Source organism: Propithecus coquereli, unplaced genomic scaffold (assembly GCF_000956105.1).
Source record: "Propithecus coquereli isolate 6110/MARCELLA unplaced genomic scaffold, Pcoq_1.0 Scaffold203, whole genome shotgun sequence".
Classification (NCBI taxonomy): domain Eukaryota; kingdom Metazoa; phylum Chordata; class Mammalia; order Primates; family Indriidae; genus Propithecus; species Propithecus coquereli.
The window spans coordinates 1,388,448-1,410,567 of NW_012145301.1; the positions used below are offsets into that span (position 1 = coordinate 1,388,448).

At 39.0% G+C, this 22,120-nt stretch overlaps 1 protein-coding gene across 2 annotated transcripts in view; it reads right to left on the reverse strand.

The window, feature by feature from the left end:
- Positions 1 to 2,766: 2,766 nt before the first annotated feature.
- PDLIM3 (PDZ and LIM domain 3) overlaps positions 2,767 to 22,120 on the reverse strand; it is a 32,716-nt gene continuing 13,362 nt past the window's right edge. The window contains exons 4-8 of one of the 2 annotated variants that reach the window (XM_012644030.1): positions 14,433 to 14,500; positions 8,982 to 9,245; positions 7,225 to 7,355; positions 4,804 to 4,915; positions 2,767 to 3,491 (exon numbers count right to left, since the gene is read on the reverse strand). In XM_012644030.1, the coding sequence (XP_012499484.1) occupies positions 3,302 to 3,491; positions 4,804 to 4,915; positions 7,225 to 7,355; positions 8,982 to 9,245; positions 14,433 to 14,500 (765 nt within the window). In that variant the 3' untranslated portion in view covers positions 2,767 to 3,301. Of the gene's footprint in view, positions 3,492 to 4,803; positions 4,916 to 7,224; positions 7,356 to 8,981; positions 9,246 to 14,432; positions 14,501 to 14,871; positions 15,060 to 22,120 lie in introns of both variants that reach the window. The other variant, XM_012644031.1, reaches the window with a different exon arrangement.

Genomic DNA, 22,120 nt, shown 5'->3' on the forward strand with positions numbered 1-22,120 from the left:
TTTTTAGTTGTCCGATTAATTTCTTTCTAATTTTAGTAGAGACGGGGTCTCGCTCTTGCTCAGGCTGGTCTCAAACTCCTGAGCTCAAACAATCCACCCGCCTCGGCCTCCCAGAGAGCTAGGATAACAGGCGTGAGCCACCGCACCCGGCCGATACCCAATTCTTAATCATGATCATTGTTAGCTCATAAGCTTATAAATCTAAACACAGTGGTTAGACTGTTTTCTAAGAAAATATGATCCTGTGAGCTAAATCAAAACTGTTTGGCATTCTTTTTCATGGCACACATTCCTATAGGAATTCCTGGTGCGAAATCATTATTTAAGGACAAAATGCTAGTATTGGGGAAATATTGCTTTCTCATTTGTTTGCTTTTTAAAAAAGTTTTAATCTCTTTCCATTTCAACATTGCTATTTTCATTCTGTACCTTATATATTTTAAAACAACTCTCCTATAGCATTCATTTCTATTTATTAACTCTGTTGTTAATTCTTCTATGTTTAAATTTCTAGATTTAATAATCAAACGAATGATTTTTATTCGAAGTAATGAACATGCAGTTTTAGGGTCTGCTTAGTCACATAGTCTAAATTATCAAATTTAAGCTATGGCTGTCCTAAATGTCAGATTAGAACTATACTACTTCTTTTTATTTTACTATAAAAAGCTCCCTATTAACCATCCAAACTTATTCATTATGTACTCTACTATATATAAAATATATAAAATATAATTTTAAGAAAAATACCATCTAATGTCTAATATACAATGCATATTAATGTACAATTTAATGTCTAATGTACACTTTTCTCATGAGACTTTCATTCTTACTTAATCCATCCTCTTTTTAGTACAGTACACATATCAGCAACTGTGCTTCCGTCTTCCAATTCAAAGGTGCTCTGTTTGACCTTTTCCAGATCATACCTAGCAGACTGGCTGGGAAATGCCATGTGTATGAGTGTGAATTTGAGGGTGGGAAGGCATGAGGAGGGTGTCTAGGGATTAAGTGCTTCTCAAACAGTTTTTCCTTGGTCCTCCTTATGGTAGCCCCACCTTTATCCTCGAGTCCAGAAATGCCTGGTACTGTCAATCCCATGCCTTTTCAAGATTCCAAAGAGTAAATTGGGTTGTTTTTCAGTTTTCTCCATTGCTACTTAGGGTTTTTAACTTTCTCATGTGTTCTAAGTCAGTTACCATTCATTTGCTTTCTAGCTTCCAAACTTTTAAGTTTATATCCTTCCCAGAACCTTTGACCAAACATGTAATATATTTGGGATACATTTATTTCTTTGGTCTCAAAAGTTTATTTTATTTTTTAATAGCTCTGTTAATGAATGTATGTGTTGGTGCAGGGTTTACAATCTCAAATGTGTATAGGGGACAGGCAGGTGGTCTGGCTGCTCTCACGGGGTCAGAACCTTGGCCAGGTCAGGGTCAGAAATAATTAGTTAAGTTTGGGAGAATCCAGAGCAATACAACTGGTGTGTTTGCTCCTGGCCAGGAGACAGCGGCTACAGTAGGGTAGGAGGTAGGGTAGGTGTGACTTGAGGGGGTGAGACACAGGGCCTGAGAGTTTCCAACCTGTGGCTTCTGCACCTTTTGACCTTGAAGAGACAGTTTCAGAAGTTCTCATGTGTCCCCAGTGAGGAGCGTGGAAAGGCGGTGGGAGATGCCAGTCAGGGGCATTGCCACGGGGCCACCTTGAGTGAGAGGCAAGGGAATGTCACGGGGAGCCCACATGGCAGAGTGCCTGGGTTGGGGCCAGGTGGAGTGAGCGCGCGTCTGACATACAGAGGGTCTTTGATTGCAGGGAAGGCCGAGCTGAGAGTTTTGGAGGTGGGAGTGGAGATGGGTTACTGCCTGGCCCCAGCTATGTCAAGAAAACAGACCACAAGTGAACCCATGGATTTCAGCAGTGGATACAAGCAGGACTCCAGGAAACCAGCGCCTGTGCCTTCCTTAGGAGGCCCCTAAATTGGCCCCCGCTGGAGATGCCATCTTGGGAGGGAGGAAGAGGCAATGGTGAACCCCTGAGCAAGGAGCCACAGGCCTGAGGGATGTCAAACCTTCAATTTGACTGAATACTCATCTGAAAGAGACATTTAAATTGAAAGAGACTGTGTCAAAGCTGAAGAAACTGTTTTGATTTGAAAGAGACTGAATTACCTTTAACTAGCAAATTTAAATGTCCCTCCTAGCAGCAGAAATTTGGGGCTCAAAGACAGAGTACATGAGTGCCATGACCGCTGCAAGAACACCAGAGGCTGCAGCCAAATACCACGGGTTGCTATGTTTTTCCTTTGTGAAAGTGATGTCTTCTGAGCTTTCATCTGCTAAAGATTATTCCCTCTTTGGAACGAAACCACTAGTCCCACGGTTGCATTGCCATTAGAATATGCCTGGGATAACCTGCAGAATGATGAGAGATGTGGGAAACAGAAACAAGTTGCCCATCACCCTAGTCATCCCAGCCCAGGACATCTTATATGCGTGGACAGCCACCTAGATCCTAGATATGTGAGAGAACCCAACCAATATCAACAAAACCTCTAAAAACCATGTTAGACACATGAGCAATAAACACTTGTATGCCAAAAAAAAAAAAAAAAGATAGAGTACATGAGTTATAGAAACTGGAAAAACCACATTTTTCTTAAAACATTTGAGTTGTTAGTGTACACATCGAAATATGATTGGGCCCTCTCATTGAAATGTCGACGTTATCTGAATTCATTGAATGCCACTCCGTTAGGTATTTTAAAAATGTTTTATGTGTTTATTATGTTTGTTGCATCCAGTGGCATAATTGTTCGAATACGAAACTAAAGAAATTCAGGGAATTTCTCCCGACATGCACTGTAATAGTTAAAACAGTTACAGACAACTATAGATTATGTTAGAATACAAGATTGTTATTTGGTATTTACCACAATCACAGAATCAACTTGTCGAGGAAAGACAATTAGACTCACTCAAATATCTTGATGTTGACATGTTTGATGCCGTAATATACATGTAAATTGTGGCGTGTGACATACAAAAGTTATTGCTTTAAATGTCATTATTGCTAGGCCCAAAGATAAAAAGAGTTGCAAAACATAGGTAAATGTATGTTTCTGTCATATAGCTGGCATCTGCCTCCCATTTCTTTGCCTCAATACACAATGAAATAAACGTCTAAAAGCCTCGGCTTCAGATTTGGAGTCGACAGTCTGCGAGATCCTCTGCCCAAAGCCATGAAATTCTTCCTGTGTGAGTGCGCGTGGGTGCGTGCGAGCCAGCCTCACCCGCAGGGCCTAAGCTTTGGGATACAGAGTGACCGTGTCATAGCCCTCGGGGGGCCGCGTGCGGGCTCTCGCGTGGGTTTCGCAGTACAGCTCCCCCTCCACGAAGAAGTAGCCCTTCTGCTTGAGGTTGAGGTTGCAGTCGGCGCACACGAAGCACTCGGGGTGCCGGTACTTATCCCGCGCCTTCACGACGGCACCGCTGTTGGGAAAAGTGAGCTCTAGTGAAAAAGCCACAGAGCACAAGCACGACACAAAGGGAGAGAACACTCCAGACAGGAGCTGCTGTCTGTTGCACAGTCAGGAGGCAATAACCTCCAGCCGTAAAAGCGCGCACAGCTGTGAACGGTACTTGTCACAGAGAGTCTGGATAACCATAACAAACCGTCATGTTTCTGATGATGTGTGAATATTTTTCAGATTTCCAAACACGTAGTTTATGAAAAACGTGCAGGATTCTACTGCATGATCTTTCCCCATCCTTTCTTTGAAAGAGGGAGACATGATACAGTTAAGACAAACACCTCTGCAAAAGAGCTGATTTTGCCCAGCGCTGTTCTGGACTCACTGCAAGTCCCCTGATTGCTTACTGTCTGGGTGGTCCAGCCTCTGTTCTACGGAGCACAGAGAACAGATCAACAGCAGAGATGGGATTCCCACGGAGTGGGTGGACTCGCTTCTACTGTCAAAACAGTTCACTCCAAGTTAGGCCCAATAATTGCTTTTGGTAACATCATGCACACCGTATTCTGCTGAGGTCTTCTCTACTCACAGCTTCCTGCCTTACTGTGTCCTTTTGGTTCCCCATTCCCTCCTTTGCCCAATCAAGGCCTGTCTTGCACTGCCCTCATGGGACGTTTGCTGGGTAACAGGAGAGAGGGTGCCTCAGTGTGTGAGCTGATGGCAGGGGGATAGAATAAGGGATGGAGGAAGTAGCCACATGGCCACGTGGCACATATGCAGTGGAGAGATTAGAATGATCTCAGTTGACTTGAAGATTTAAACTAGCAAGTACGGCAATTTAAATATAAAGCCCCTTGCAACAAAAGTTGACTATATTTTTTCAAATTATATTTCAACATTTGTGTAACCAAGAAGTCGGGTAAAGATAATGTGTTTTAATTAACAACCTCATGATCCCTGTATCTGTTTTCCTGGGTTTATCCAGAAAGGGAAGTATTCAATGACCACATATTAACAGAGGCAGGGCTTTTTAAAGCGAAGCAATTCTTGGAAATGATTTTTTAATATACTTTGGGAGCAGTTTTTTTTCATGAGAGTGTATCTGAAATTATAAGTCAAGATTGCTGATTTACGTTAAATGGCAATTTGGAAGTACATCTAAGGAACGCTGGTCACAAAGTGCTAAATGTTGGGGACCTTATATTTCAAGCTGATGAATAGAAATTTAAGTTTTTCATAATGGCCTTTTGTATATAAAGTCTTAAAGTAGAAGAAATGGAGAACTGCCACCCAGATCTGCAGTGAGTCCCTGGGTTAAACGTGAAACTTACACGATGCCACTCCCACACTTGTCACAGAACGGCAACTTCTGTGCACCACCAGCACCTCCGTGCGCTTTTGTAACCGGAGCTCTCACACTCCGCGTTCCAGCAGGACGGTCATCTGAAAAACAAAGTGTTTCCATTTATGGCAGGGGAACAGCTGGCTATGGTTTGTGCTTTGCTTCTATTTTAAAGTGTGCACTTTAACCTAAGGAATTCTTAAGTTGCATCTGCACTATCTTTCCAAAAGAAGCAAGCAAAGGAGACTCTGAAACAAGGCCTTACAAAACAGAATTAGTTCAAACATTTTGCTGTTGGAGGGAGCTGTTATAAAATGCTCAAAGGAGCAGAGGGCATTGTTCATTTTCTCTTTTTTTTCTTGTTGTGGTAAAATACAGATAACATAAAATTTACCATTTTAATCACTTTTAATTGTGTAACTCAGTGACATTAAGTACATTCACAATGTTGTGCAACCACTGTCGATATCCGTTTCCAGAACTATTTCATCACCCCAAACAGAAACTCTGTACCCATCAAACAACAACTTCCATTCCCCCTCCTTATAGCCCCTGGTAACCTCTTTCCTACCTTCTGTCACTATGAATTTGCCTACTCTAGAGCTCTTCTATAAGTGGAATCATATAGTATGTGGCATTTTGTGTCTGGTTTCTCTCCCTCAGTGTAACATTTTTAAGGTTCATCCATGTTGCAGCATGGATCAGAATTTCATTCCCTTTTAAGACTGAATAATATTCCACTGTATGAATTTACTATGTTTTGTCTATCCACTCAGTCAGGTTTTTCCCACCTTTGGGCTATTGTGAATAATATGAACATGGGTGTACAAGGATCTGTTTGAGCGCCTGCTTGCAATTGCTTTGGGTACGTATCTGGAAGTGGAGTTGCTGGATCCTATGGTAATTCTATGTTTGACTTTTTGAGGGGCCCCCATGCTGTTTCCCACAGCGGCTGCGCCATTTTGCCTTTCCATCGGCCATGCACAGGGGTCCCATTTCTCCGTATCTTCACCGATACTTGCTATTCTCCATTTTTTTGATAGTTGCTATCCTAATGGGACATTTTGCATTTTATGTGGCTTTTAAGGGACAGTATGTACCTTTTGGGCAAATAATAGCACCTACTTCACAAGTTACTGTGAGGATTAAATGATACTGTATGCAAAGTACTTAGCACAAAATTTGGAACATAGTGTACCTAGCTCTATGAACAAATTTCAATGACCCCTATATGGTTTTTTAACAATCCTCTCCCTCTCACGTTTTAGATTCTCAGACCAGTAGGGCATGAAGACCAGAACTCTGAAACTTTTAACTAACTACCTAACCTTTCTGAATTGTTGCCCAGAAATGGAATTTCTGCAAGACAAGGAGCTGAGATTCTCACAGCCCCTGAGCAGACTTCTGACACCAAGACTGACTATCCCCAACAACCTGCTGTAAATGTGCTGTCCCCTGTTAATTACACCACAAGCTGCCCCAGTGTACACAGCCCCTCCTTCAAAATCCCGAACTCTCCCTTAGTTGGGGAAACAGATTTGAGGCAGCTCCTCCCGTTCTCTCAATAACACGTCTTTCCTCTTTTTTTTTTTTTTTTTTGGGACAGAGTCTCACTCTGTTGCCTGGGCTAGAGTGAGTGCCGTGGCGTCAGCCTAGCTCACAGCAACCTCAAACTCCTGGGCTCAAGCGATCCTCCTGCCTCAGCCTCCCGAGTAGCTGGGACTACAGGCATGTGCCACCATGCCCCGCTAATTTTTTCTATATATATTTTTTTAGTTGTCCAATTAATTTCTTTCTATTTTTAGTAGAGACAGGGTCTCTCTTGCTCAGGCTGGTTTCGAACTCCTGAGCTCAAACAATCCGCCCGCCTTGGCCTCCCAGAGAGCTAGGATTACAGGCGTGAGCCACCGCGCCCGGCCTCCTCTTAAAAAAATTCCTTTCTTCCTTGGTGACCCTCATCGTCTCAATAATCAGATCTTTGAGTGGGGAGCAACTGGACCTAGGCTGAAACCCCCTGTGGTTTTGCTGACAGTAGTAAGGGTTCATTACAGTGTTATTTTTTTGATGATGATGATACCCTAAACTGTGTAGGGGGGAAGCTGAGAAATTTTGCAATATCCATTTAAAACTGTATCTCATGGTTCATTGGCTGAGCTAACCCTTGACTCCCCTGGATGGAATTTGTCTTTGGTGTCCTTTTTTTGACTGGTTTCAGTTGGTGGCTACTTGGACACGTCCTGGAAGCTCCTTTCCTAAATGAGGCACCACCAGAATCCTTCCGAGCAAAGATTCACTTGTTACTGATGAAAATCAGGCTGACGTTCATTCCCACTATGTTTGCCACCCTCTCCCCACCCCCATCCAAGGGCCACTATCAATAATGTTTTAGCAGGCCGCAGCGGCTGCTCACCAGGGCCATCGTTCACCATCTCCTGGAGCACCCTGAAGGAGCCTGACTGGCGAGGCTGAGAAGGCTCATCCCGATTGTCGTGGAGCATCCGGTACACGTCCGACTGGGGCGGCACCGAGGCTGTGGATTCACTGAAACACAAGCACGGCCGGCAAAGCGCGGTCAGGGCGCTGGGATGCCGCGGATACCCGTGAGCAGCAATCACAGCAGTCGCTCTAGGTCCAGCAACTCCCGAACGGAGAGCTGGTATTTTCAAGTGAGTTTCTATTATAATTAAAAATACAATGTGAATTCACACGGGTTGCCTTAAACGTGTCATGAGCAGTAAACCTGGGAGTCACATCAGCACTTCTCCATTTGGCAAAATTCTTTGGAGGGAAACTAGAAGATGATTGCTAGCAAATAGTAATTTTAAAAAAGCAAGACTTGTGTCTAATGGATATAGAATTATAGATGTGAACAAAATTAACTTTTCTAAGAAAAAAGACAAAATATTCAGGATAGAAAGTGCAGGAGTGAGCCCAGTTTGATTATTCTCAGTCACAAAGTTGTCAATAAAATTCAGATTCACTTTTGATATTAAACTAAAAGTATATGGTTTAATTTTGTTTTTAACGTTAATTTGTTTCATTAACCTTTGGAAATAACAAAGGTATCATTTTACTTGCAAATTGAAGAAATTCAACTTCTCAGAAAACCCATAATGTAAAAACTTTCATTTTTACGTCTATTATATTAACTATACTGTATTTTTAAAATAGCCACATTAAAATTCATTTACAATAATTATAGTAGCTTTATTTTAATATGCTTTCTACAAATATATTCATGATGAATAAAAATTATAATGCTACACCAGAGACTAAATATTATTTTGTCATTTAATTGTATTATCTAGAAAAGATAGTTGCTATCTATACATATCTTTAATACCTTCATCATATTTGAAAATGATCTTCCTATCTAAAATTCTTTACAAAATGGCTTTGAGATATGTTAAACTATTATTGTTAATAGCTCAATGTATTTATCCCAAGAGATATCTTCAGGATATTATTACATAGCACTCTTAAGCATTATAATACTATGATTTGTAAAAAGTGATTCTGTAATAGTGAAAGAAGTAATAAGATTTTATCCTATAGTTAGTCTTTTTAGTCAAAAAAGCTTGATGGCAAAAATACTTTGAACAAATAGTCATAAAGAGAAAATTAGTCAAAATGAGCCCAGTGAAAATTAAATATCTACACTAATAGCCTGAGGGTATTCACTTATAAACCTTTATGCATGATAAATATTTTAAATGGAAAAAATAATTACCTCTTCACAAGATGCCATCAGAATAGATAATAGGTATCATCTCTTATAAAATTCCTCTAAACCTCTCACCCCCTTCCTAATTTTTGACTCCCCAAGGACATATTATACTCTAAGACAGAGTATACTAGATTATAAATCAATTTTGAGAAGTATTAAAACAGATATTTGTAAAATACACTGCAGCTTTCAAGAGACATATACATTTCATCCTTACATGGTCTCATTTTATTGATCTCTGTCACATAAAGCTCCACTTAGATAATCTCTCAAATCACTTTTATCATCAGGCCTAGATAGTTGCAATAAATCCTTTGTATTTTTAAAAAGCTTTTCACATAGCTTTCTTTCAATCAAGACAATGTTAAAAGACACCAGTAAAGCTGACATTGCCCACGTGTTTAGTTAACATGCCCATGGTTCAAAAAGACTCATATTACCTCATGACGGGTGTTTCCCCTAGAGCTGTTGAAACCTGACCCTGAAGTGTTTCCATAATATTGTCATCTGAGTACAACTGCATAGGTGTATTAAACTGAGCATGGACAATCTTCACACCGGGAAGTTCCATTTCCAAAGGAATGTTAGGGGCCATCTTAGCAGCAACTTTCAAGTCACCTGGGCAAATGGTACTAACAGTACTGACAGAAGAAGGCGTGCTGCGTCCACTGCCGCAGTCAATACCGGAGGGAGTGCTGCATCCACTGTGTTAATGACCATGTCACACAGAGGTGGCACAGAGGACCAGAAAATCCAGACAGAAGAACACAGAGAACAAGTGCAGAGAGGTTAAAAGGAATAGAACACAATCAGTAAGAAGTGAATTTTATCAAACTAAAATGCAATGTTTATTTCCAGCTAGAGTTTATTTTAAAAAGTGATGTTGAAAAATTCATGATTGAAAAAAGTTTAATAAAATTAAAGGGTACAGGTGACACTGCATTTTTTGGCTCTGTTCTGCCCATCGATATGTAAGTTGAGGATCACATGTAGAAAACCTTGCATATACAGAAGCAGAAAAGATGCCACCATCCTCACTTTTTAAAAATAGGCCAAATGATGTAAAATTTGATGCTATCACAGACAAATGATGGAGGGAAATTACACTGGCTGGACATACTTTTACACTTCTGAAGCACAATATGTGAAATTAAAGTATTAATGATACTTCATAAATAGTAACAGAATATGCCGCATGAAGATCCAATCAAATATTTAGGTTGCACATTTCAAAATCAGAAGCATGTTTCAATAATGCAATTGAACCTTAATTAAATAGTAATTGGCAACTTGTAGGTTATATGGTAAAGATTATGTTTTATGGCTATTTTGTATATAATTTATTATTACTATTTCAATATTTTCTATTTTTTTCTTTCATTTTATAAAGAATACACTTTAAAGAACTGTTCATTGGTTTAATACAGGCCCTAGAAACAGCCAATAAATGCTTGTCACCTTGAAATTAATGATTAGAGGGCAAATAAGTTGGTCTTGGACTCTCTGGATGCTATCTAGGGCTAAGATATATTTTTTATACATAGACATTTCATGTAAAATTTCAGAAGCACACATATATTTCCATGCATAGTTCTCATTTCCTTTTAAAGACAAGTTGCAGGGACTTATTATTAAAATATCAGAAAGGTCAGTCATGCAAGTTTAAGAACTAGGAAGATTTTATATTCTACATGAACCTGGATAGGAGGTCAGTTACAGCCGACATGCCAATGACTAAAAAGTCATTTTTCTATGTGCATTTTAAGTGCAACTTGAGAGATGCATTTTTATGAGAAATTGGAATATACTAAGAGATTTTTTAAAAGTGTAGTCACTTAAGAGAAAGCAAAATGAAATATTATTATTAACATAAACACGCATCATGCCTGCCAGTTAGAGTGCAGTTAGAATGGATTTATATGGTGTGTTTCTCTCAGGTCTGAGGATGGCCCCATGTCTGTATTTACTCTCTAGAATTATTCATGCTAACTTCAGCCCCCCAAACCAAAAGGATATTGGACAGTGATTTTTTTTGACTTCATCAATATTGCAGCCTGATTAGCCTCAACAATACATGTCACTAAATGGATTTAAAAACATGTTTTGTCTCATGTTACCTGGCGTAACTACCTACACAGCCGGGACCAGGCAGATAAAAATGGGCTTGCTCCTTCACTTCCTGGCTGTTGAGAGCCTGTTTAGAACTCAGTCTGTGTATTGGTTAGATCGCATACCAAAAAGTCGAGAGGCCTATTCACCATTTTTGTAGGCTCAACACTACCCTAGCTCTCGTAGTTGACTTCAGTTGGTAAAAGAGTAGAAGCAAATTCTCAGTTGTAGCGTACTTTAGACAGGATCATATTGATTTGACCTGGGTGTAATGAAGCGTATGAAATTATAGTTTAGGGATTTAACACATTGAGTTAAATCTTCAGAGACTTTGGGCTTAAAATAGTGAACCTCCCCGACAAGCATGTATGACTCCTCTGACTCCTCTGTGTGCCAGGCATAGTTTTGGAAACCAGATAAACTATCATCAATTTGGAACTTACGAATATACCTTATCTTATAGTTGCAATTAAATCTTTTTCCATTGTTAGTGTTCTTATATATATTCATGTTTGTGTACATAATTTTAGTTAAGCTTGCAAAGATTGTCTCTTCTATTTCCTAGTTCCTTTATCATTCCATTTAGGGGCCCATGTCTATTAAACAGATAGGGATTAAACCCAAAGCAAACAAGAATGACTTTTTATAAATTTCTGGTACAATTTTAAAAGTCTCTTGAACTTTAGTCCCTGTGGAAGTTATGACAGGTCCCCACAACATGTTCCTGATGAACTGGAAAGGTGGTTGCTGCTCATGAGGCTTCCTGAGGTTGGCTTACTCGGTGAGACCACCCATAAGGTCGATGATGTGCTCAATTACTTCATGTCCAGATAGCTCATTCGATAGAGAATTAATTTCCCTGGGGTGTGAACAGACTTTTTGGGGGCAATGCTTCTGGGAGAAACTTGTCCAAAAACCACTCGCAGAATTGTATTTTATCAGTTAGATCTAAAGTACCTTGTATATATTTTTAATTATAACTTTAGCCTTAACATTTCTGTATATTTGCATATAAAAACACCAGTCTTTTAAAATGTTTCAATTATGATGAAGTAATGAAAAGAACTAATAGCAAAACCCCAGGGAGATTAATAGGTTAAAAATTTAGCATGTCCAACTTACTTCTGATTAAAGAAATTGTCCATTAATAGTACAGTTACAGGGTGACTAGAATTAACAATACTTAATTGTATATTTCAAAATATCTAGAGCAGTGGATTTGGAATGGTCCCAACACAAAGAAATGATAAAGGTTTGAGACGATAGATATCTCAGTTACCCTGATTTGATCACTATACATTGTATGCTTATATCAAAATATCACATGTACCCTTCAAATAAGTACAACTATTTCTTTCCCATATACATTTAAATATTTTAAAAATGGTGTAGTTATAGCTTTATATGTAGCCACTGCAAATTCCACCTAGACGAAGAATCGTTTGGTGGGAACAAGAAATTCAGAAGCAAGGAGGGATGATAGAGGCATTTTCAGAGTTAAGGTTAGTGCACTGACATTTGTTTTTTAAGCAAACCCTGTCATTCTTGTTCCTCCCCTCCCCTCCTCCAAATTCAGCTATATTAAAAGGTACCCTCAAATGACAAAATTAGTAGTGGCTTGGCATATTTAAATTAAAATGAAAATATACAAGAAAGAGATTATATACTTGGATCTCTCTGACTTTCCCTGACTTTTTGTAAACTTCAATGCATTATAGGTGTTTAGCAAAGACAGGATATGTGCTACTCTACTGTGTCATTTTATTCAAGCCTCCTGAAGTCCTATAGCTTGAGTTAGTGGACTTAGTCATGCTAACCTCAAAAGAATGCAAGTACTTGTGATTAATTTTACTATGCTTCTTTGGGAAGTATTAATACATATATTTATTCACCAGTAAAATAACATTTTAACTTTTAACCCAGTGTTGTTATGCTATTGGGCATGCGATGGAGTGGAAAAGCTATTAAAAGTGGAGAAACGGGAAAGATGCAGAGGAAAACAGAATGGGAACAACGGAACGAAGAGAAGTAGAAAGGAACTTTGCCCAGTTGCAAGCCAGAGGGAGGGATGATAGCTCCGGATTCTTCTTGCTACTCACTCAGGAAATATTATTGGGTACTTTTAAGATTCAATTCCTTTATTCAATGGGCCTTTATTGAGCATTTATTTTGCCTATTTATAAATGTTCATTTATCGAGTGTTTATTTTGTCTAATTTCTGGGTGCTGGGGACATAATGCTGAATGTCAGACCCTGCAGGTCTGGAGCTCACATTCTCGGGGGGAAGATGTATTTGGTCATCATTGCCTTTTTAGCTTATTTTTCCTGCTCTTCCACGCCAGGGCTCTTTGCTGGGTCTGATATCACAAACAGTGCCTGGCTTATTTTAAGGCAATTCTCTGGCGCTGCCTCTGGTTTATCAAAAGGTCTTAACATGGAAGTCATCTATGAATATCAAGTGATGACTGACCATCCACAGCAGGAGCCATAAGCCCAGGAGCCTGCAGGGGACAGGAGGGTCACCCATGTATGAAAATGCCCCTCTCACACTTAGGAGAGATGGGCATTTGGACAGGCTGGTGAGTAGCTGTCCCATCTAAGGGTACTTACATTCAATCTTTTAAAAAACAACAGGAGGGTTCAATAAAACATGTCTATGAGTTGAATCCACCTACGGGCCACCAGTGTGGGACGTCCGATGTAAACCATTATTCAACGTCCCGTCAGGATCAATCTGGCCTAACCACCGACTTCCCCTGGCTTCCCCTGGCTGGCTGAGCTGAGGTCAGAGGGATGGATTTGAGATTTCCTGCAGTCACTATGTCCTGATGTGGCAATACAGGGCATTAATTTCTTTCCGCTTAGGTTGGAGTGCAATTTCTAGAGAAGATATTTGAAAAGGATCATCTGAAGAAGACCAGCTTCTCTGCCTGACAGGCAAGAATGAAGAGCTCATTCATTATTAGCAGAGTTCTTCAGTGCTGTCCATGCAGAACCGAGATACTTCCCTCCCTCTCAACTCTCACTTTATACCTATCTTCACTCAAGTGGGAAAGTACCTCCTCAAGTGTCCACTCTTCCTTCGCAAGGATCCATAAGAATGCAAATTTACATTTACGTAAGAGCTAGAATTAGTGGCATTTGAAGGTGCATGAGAAGCAGGCACTGAGGTGGGCTGACCAGAGTCTTTCAGACATACAAGGCGACACCCCCTTTCACTCGTGTGCCTGGGGGATGGGGAGGTGTGAGGGAGGTTCCATTTTCGTTCCCACTGGCAGGGCCTTCCTGACCTGGGATAGAGTACCTTTGCCTGACTCAAAGGTCACCGTGTTCCCAAAGGAATCCCCACAGTGACAGGTGTATTAGCTATAAATATACGTGATGATTGCATAAAATTTCACAGCTCTGTAATCTTGTCAATATTTACTCTTGGAAATAGAGGTTCTTTGGCTACTGTTCTCTGCTTAAGTGAGTTGGTTCTGTTTTGCTTTTGAAATAAGCTTCACAATGAAAAGCCACTCCACACATCTAAAAGTCGCTTTCCTGGGTGATTAGTAAGACTTATTAACGAAGCGTGCGGGTGAATGGCGGAGGTCGCTTGGTGGGTACAGTGCGCGGGGCTGCAGCGATGCTCTGACGGCCCCGACTTCACCACAACGCAACACGTCAGCGTAGCAAAACTGCACCTGTACCCCTCGAATATACACAAAGTATTATAAAAAAATGAAAAAAAAAAATAAAGCAGCATGCACTCCAAACTTCACAATCTCAGAGTTTATAACCTGCTTCGGCCTGGGATTATGAAAGGTTTGGGCCGAATATTGTGCTTGTGTTCAAAGTAGTTCACATCCTGTAAAAACAAAGGATTAAAAACGTCCCTCAGTGGAAGACGAATTTTTTAAAATAAAATTAAGTGAACGATAACCGTGCAGAGAGGATTATTTACCACCAAATATTGTCATAACTAAGAAGGGTGATGATGGAATCAGAATGATTTCTTCTCTTCAACCATCTAGTCGCTAAATGTTCGGGAACTGGCTGACTGGGCTTTAGAACAATTAGCACCATGTTCTAGATAGATGCCTCCTTTAAAATAAAAAATGTGACAGTGTCTTCAGGAAAGTAAAAACAAAACAGCAAGAGCTGGACTTTTGAAAGGACAAGAAACCGTGCGATCATTGTTAAGTACACCGTGGCCAGGATGGAGAGTCCAATACTTACTTTTGAGGTGAACTAGGAATGAGACCCCGCAGCTGTCCGTGAAGTGCATCTTGGATATTGCTAGTTGAATAGAGCCCAATGGGTGAGTTATAGGAAGCGCTCACTACCTGTCTTTTGTCATCAATGTTTGCTGCTGCAACAAAAGGCTGGGCCCTTCTGTTGTGCGCGGTACCAATGGGTTTGAATTCCTGTACAATGGCAGACAAAATACACAGAGCCACAGTGTACAACAGATCCGTTAATGAGCAGAACGAACAGCATGGCTACTGTTAATAAAGGCTTCTTTACTCACCACAAGATTAATGGGAAGGTTAGAGGAAGAGTTAGCTATAAACCTTTCTATGATTTTCTCTGAAATTTACATGTGCTATATTCATCTGCTAAACGTTAAGGTGCAAAGGAAGGGACCTTATTTAAAATATTATAAAATTATGCAAACATTGTATTATCTCTCTTGTCAGGTTCCTACTGTAGCTTTAAGAAATTCTAAGGACTCATCTGAATATGGAAATTTTGTGTCAGAAATGAGATTTTTGGCTTAGAAAAAATTATTACACTTAACATTTTTTCAAGTAGAACTTCCATATGCTTTCTCTTCTATTAATATCTTGATAATATCATTTCCCCCTATTTTAAGAAGTGGGAGAGTAAAACAGAAGGGGAACGAGCGTTTATGAATAACTATACCACATTGTTTTAACTGATCCGAGTAATAATTCTGTTTTTTGAAAATACCTTCAACAAAAAAACGAAGTTATAATTTGGATTAAGCTATAATCTTCATTTAGAGAAATGCTAAGAATTAAGACTCTTTCTGACAGCAGGAATAACATATGTTTATAGGACCTCCCCCCTATTTTTACTGTGATGATTTCATGTTGTGTCTAAAGGACTCTTCATATTTACTTAGTCCTCAAAAGACTAAAGTCAGTAATTCAGAGATAGCTAATACATATGATTCACAAAAGAATTTTCACTTTATTGCTTGGGGGAAAAGGATCAAACATTAGAGCCCTAAAATCTGGGTTTGAAATATGCCTGAATAATCTGAAACCCTATATTATTATTTTTTGATGTGGGAATAATATTTTACAACTTTTGCATAGATTTATAATTTTGTGAAGCCATTGCAATTTTTTTCTTCAAAGCAATAGAAGAAAACCACAAGACAATGCTAAAGTACACGAGCCAATTCTCTTCCCTAACCTTTCCAGCTGGCAGAACTAGTAAGAGAAATCTTTACAGCAATGTTCTCACTTACACATTCACATCAACCTCATGTACTTTTGTGAATGTGTCACCAGCGTTTCACACAGATGTCGAATAGCATACACAGGTATTATTGTTCAAGATGTTACTGGAAAGAGATCATTTTCATTAAAAAATTAAAAGATCCTGTAAGATTCTTGTTCACGTCATTTTTTTCTTCTTGTCTTTACACATGAGTGAGGTGTAGGATGGTGCTTTTCTATCAAAAAAGAGACTATCTGTCCAGGTGCGGAGGCTCATGCCTGTAATCCCAGCACTTTGGGAGGATTGCTTGAGGCCAGGAGTTCAATACCAGCCTGGGCAACATAGTGAGATCCCGTCTCTACAAAAAATAAAATAATTAGCCAGGCATGGTGGCATGTACCTGTAGTCCCAGCTACGCGGCAGGCTGAGGCAGGAGGATCAGTTGAGCCCCAGAGTTTGAGGCTGCAGTGACCTATGATGATGCCACTGCACTCTGGCCTGGGCAACAAAGTGGCACCCTGTCTCAAAAAACAAAAGAAAGAAAGGAAGAAGGAGAAGGAGAAGGAGAAGGAGAAGGAGGAAGAAGGAAGAAGAGGAGGCGGAGGAGGAGGAAGGAAAGAAAGAAAAAGAAAGAAAGAATAAAAGGGATTGTCTCTCTTTTTTAGAGGCAGAACCAGAGTTTTTCATAGAGATTCTTGTGCCTGAGAATATGAACAATTTCCTGTAGGGGCCCACCCTGCACAATGCTTTCTTTTGGTTCTTTTGAGCAGGGAGTCTTCACACATACTCCTTCTTTCCCCATCTAGGCCTGTGGGCAAAGCCTACTTTAAAAAAAATTAGTTATGGCAAATCAAATGGGGTGCAGCTTCAAATCCGAGCCTACCAAGTCTTTGACTCGGGCTGCCCAAAATCTCATGGTGCCTGGGAGTCTGTGACGAGGTTAAGAACTGCTGCTGTTCTCTCACCGATCTTGGACAGCACATTTTCACAGTCTCCTGAACCTGAAAAGCAGGTCTGAGGTGGATACAATTTAACGATGCTTCTATAGTGTGACTGAACAGACTGATAGCTTGTTCATTTAACTTTTTTTCTTTATAGTAACAGCTCACTGATGGAGAGTGGGTTGGGTGACATTATTGTTGCTACTATTAGGTAGCAGAATGACTAAAACAACCAAATGTAGCTTTAGAAAAATGCTCAATCCTAGAACCTGTGAAAATGTGTATAGCCAAACATTTATATAGTGGTACAATCTGATTGTTTTAACTGATTTTAGTAATGAATTTGGACTGGTTGCATTTTATGATTGACCATTATGATTAGTCATTATTATGACATGAAGAAAGTAAACTGGAAATAATTGTAAATTTTGACAATGGCCACGATTCAAGTCTTTCTGATATGAAAGAAGACAGAAGGCTAATTGCCTAATTGCCTAATTTAGTTTTGGTGGATTATAAATCTCTCAGGCTAATTAAGGAGTGAATTAGGCAGGGCTGAATGACTCAAGCTTTTTGGAGTTTAGCTTTTTTTTTTTCCTAAAAGAAATATGGCCTGCCTTAAAGATTTTGGTAAATAGAATTTGCAAAAATTAGTTAACATATGATAATAGCTTTGTGGGGGGCGGGGGGGGGGGAAACAACCTCTGCTCTTATTTCTTCCTAGCCTTAACATGATAAATAAACATGGATGGTGATTGTCCTGTATACGAGGCTACTCCTCTGTAAATATTTGCGCATTAATAATCTCTAGTAGGACCTCCAAGTAGCAGCACATGAGTTAATCAGCTCCAAGCCTTTTCTTTGCCATGTCTAGTTTTGGTTATATGTATTGCAAGGTCACCAATGTGTAATTAGTTAAAAAATATTTTCTATTTTCTACTCAGATCATAAAAGGAAGTGTTTCTAATACAGGCTGCACAAATTTTTATTTAGGCTTTGCAAAGCATTAGTTTATGGGCTTCGAGAATCATTCCAAAAAGCACAATGAAGTGTATACACCAAAGGTAAACAAGAAATTTAAGTAGGGCACCGAGAGGCAACGTTCTGTCCAAGTCTTACATCATTGTTGATGGTCAAACTGAATCAAATGACAAAACCAATTAGAATTTGGCTGTTCCACTTTAATTCCCTTTTATTTTTCCTAGAAAAATTATGAGTAACAGAAAATAACAGTATAAAATGTATATAGCAGTTAATATAGTCCAGCTCTTGTGTTTATCCAGAAAAAACTATGAATAATTCTTATCTCTTAGGAATTCAATATGTAATCATTCCCATTAATTAACATATTTATAAATATTATTTTTAAATGTTAGGAGCTTATGTTAAGAAATAATATTTGGAATTAATGAAATACTAGAGCTGCCCCAAGGAAAGCTAAGCAACTTGACATAGTGCTGATGCTGGGGGAATGCAGCTCTTGACTGAAGTCTCCCAAGTCCTTGGAATGACTTCAGCAATGACAGCAGTCAAGGACAGTTCACTTTTCAACTTCTTACATGGAGAAATTGTTCACAGATAAAGATTCAGGCAATCTTTATAATTCAGAGCTATCTCCAACAGAAACAGCATGTTCGAGTTCCATACATAGATAAATATAATGGGGGTCAAATCATATATATACATGTATGTGAGAAAATGGTGGGGAAATAAGAGAAACGAACTATATGAAGTGATCATATATTTGATCAAGCCATAATGAGGAAAGAATTATATTTGAAATTTATGAACAATCACTCTCTCCTACACTCATCCCTCGAATGAAAAATAAAGTCATTTTCTCTCCGGTGATCTGTTTCCAGTGTTTCCCATGTCTCATTGGGGAAGAGTTTGGGGAAAAATGGTAATAATGAAAGTTTGTTTTGTGTAGGCTGCCATCCAGTTACCAAAACTTTGTAGTTTAAAGTTAATTTTCTGAAAATATAGATGACTTCAACCCACACATTTCTTGATTGTGCGTGTAAGTTCATCTGTGTTATCAAATCTTCTACAGCAAGGATGCAATCCTTTATATGGAAATGGAGATAGCTTTCTTCTTGTTTGGAACCATTTTTGCTTCTGAAAATCATCTTTCCTGTATTTTGATAGGCACATTATACCTTTGAGCTATTTAACTAACAGTAAATAAAGATAAGGGTAGTGGTTTATTTGAGGATGCAAGCTTTGAAGGACCAAGAGCTCTAACAAGTACCTGTAATCTAGAGGAATGCCTTGTACAGAAAAATGCATAGGCCGGCTCATAGACCATGTTTATGGTTACATGGAAGGAGTTCACTCAATTGCTGGGAGTTGATCTAAACAATATCTAAGGACTCCTTTAAGCCTAAGATTCAAGTCTAAATTCATGAAAATAGAATTTATTTATTGATAGTGTGGAAAAATGAAAAAAATCTAGATAGTAAAATTTTATATCAACTGTTACTATAACTGTGCAAGAAAAGTTTCCCCCAGCCTAACCCTATGCATAGGGAAAAAGACCAGAAATAAACATACTAGTATTTTATTATTTGTGGCTGGGCTTGGATAGTAGGATATAGTTTTTTTTTTTTTTTTAATGAATAGATATTACTTTTAAAGTGAAAAGGAGTATTTTATTTCAATAGCAAAAATCACATAACTTAAAATAAAATGACTTAGGTTGAGAAACAAGAATTCAAATTTTGTATTGCTCAATGGCATTTTGCTCTTCATCTACAACGACGTCTTAAAGTACAATATATTGATGGCATGTGTTTCTCTGACTCACACACCTTTGTTGTCCAAAAGATTGCTCTGGAGTTGTCATTTTGAAAAAACAAACAAACGAACAAAAAAATCTATAACCGTAGCTAAGCTTTTCTCCAATCTCAGATTCACTGTCTGATTTCTATCACCACATTTTGTTCTAGTGTATGTGTGTGCTACAGGATTTTCAGAGAGTGGGTGATGAATTGCAACGTAGCTATTTTGCATAGGGAATAGGGAATGTCTGTCCTGAAGTACCAAGTTCTGTGAACTGGACATGCAGAAATCCAGCCTGAGAGTCTCCTTAGGAGAGGGAGTAGGAAGGCTGTGGCCCATTAGGAGGAGAACTGAAATTGTTCTTATCTCTGAGCCTTTCAAACACTGGCCTCTTGGAGAGGATGCTGGTGGGAATGAGTCATGACTCAAATTAATGGAATGTTCAAAGGCTCCGTCTGATTAGCTACTAGAGCCCTTAACCCAATCTTCACTTTTTTTTTTAATTATTGATGTGTTTGGTTTTTGGTTTTTATTTTAGTTTTTGTGGTTTATTTTTTTCCCTGAGAGAAATTATATGTACCCATGCCAGACAAAATCTATATGTTAGTATGAAACTTCATAGAGTTTTGGCACTATTCAATAGGGAATAACAAATCAAATAAAGGTACATTTCCCTAAAGAATTAGAAAATTCTTGGGCAGGCTTGTTTAACTAGAGCGTGGACAGAGTGTCCCCTACATACAGAGGACAGAGATCGTTCTGTCTGCAGGGCCTAGAAGCCATTTCAGTGGCAATAAGCACCCAGATCTCGGTTTCTCAATACCATTGTCCACTAAAAGGAACCAAGGCTCCTTGAAGCAATGGTTAATTCCAGAGCTGGGGCAGAAGAAGTATAAACAGAATCTGGAATATCCTTATGTTCTAGAAAGTAAGCGAGTGCTCGAAGGATGTTGAAGATTTGTCAGGAGGACACAGGAGCTGTCTTGAAGGGACTCGCTCTGGCGAAATCTGGGGCAATTTGAGCATCAAAATAAATAATGATATTAATGCATTATAATCCATTGAATAAAATAAGAATCTGTGGGTCCTTGTTTATATAAATAACTGTGAGAGAAGGGAAAACTCTTCTGTATAGTAGAATGCCAGTCAATACATGAAGAAGAAATAATAACAAATTTTAAAACACTAGTTTATAATAATCTTAGTAATGATTGGTTCAGGCAATGAATGCTAAACTAGTGGGTGAAAATTCAAGGAGGAATAGGACATTTATATAGTCTCAAAGTATTTCCCAACATATAATTGATTAATCGCAAAGGGAAAAACAGTAACTTTACAATGGAGAAATTGGCAGCCACCACCTTCACTAAGTCATCAAAATTAACACCATCAGAAATGGGTCAAAGCAATATGATGGGACCCCTGATGCAATGTCCAGACAAGGACACATCACTTTTATGATATCACTGCCAAAAATGCATAATCTGAATCTAATCATAAAGAAACACCAGACGAACCCAGACTGAGGGGCATTGTACAAACTAGTCTGTATTCTTCAAAGATGTCAAGATTGTGAAAGAAAAAAAAAGGTCTTTTTTTTTTTTAACCAATCTTGTTTCATTCTTTCCATTTGTAGTATCATAAATATCTCTGTTTCCTAGCCGCAAAATGCAGAACACATGGGCTAACAAATGATTGACAAAAGCCAGAGTATTTAAAATTAGGATTATATTTTAAAATACAACTTTTACAATAACCATTGTCATAAATTAATACTTACAAACTTGTGAAAGAGGCCTGTTTTGGAGCTACAACTCAAAGAATTACCCTTAAACTCTAATTCTGGAGAGATGTTAGCAAAACACCGCCTGTGGGTGGGGAACCTGTGGCCTCCAGATCCCCAAGTGCAGCCGCTCAACTGAATCCAAACTTCACAGAACAAATAAGAGATTTGTTCTGAAAATTTGAATTCAGTCAAAAGGCTGCACTCAAGGACCCAGAAGGCCACATATGGTCCCAAGGTGCAGGTTCCCACCTTTGCAGGACCTGCCAGGGTGGGAGGTGCAACTGGGACCGAGGATCGCTGGGGATTAGGTACTTTGGTCAAATCTGCCTGAGTGGCCTCATACCGTTACATGTCATATTGATGTAACTGGGTTTAAAAAATTAGGAGAAATTCTAAATGGAAAAATAACTTGCAAAAGGGCACAGTGAAACTTTGGATGTGTGCTTTATATGGAAAAGGAAATGCAGAATTCCATCTAGTTTGTCCAGGTGATGGTAAGAGGTTGGGT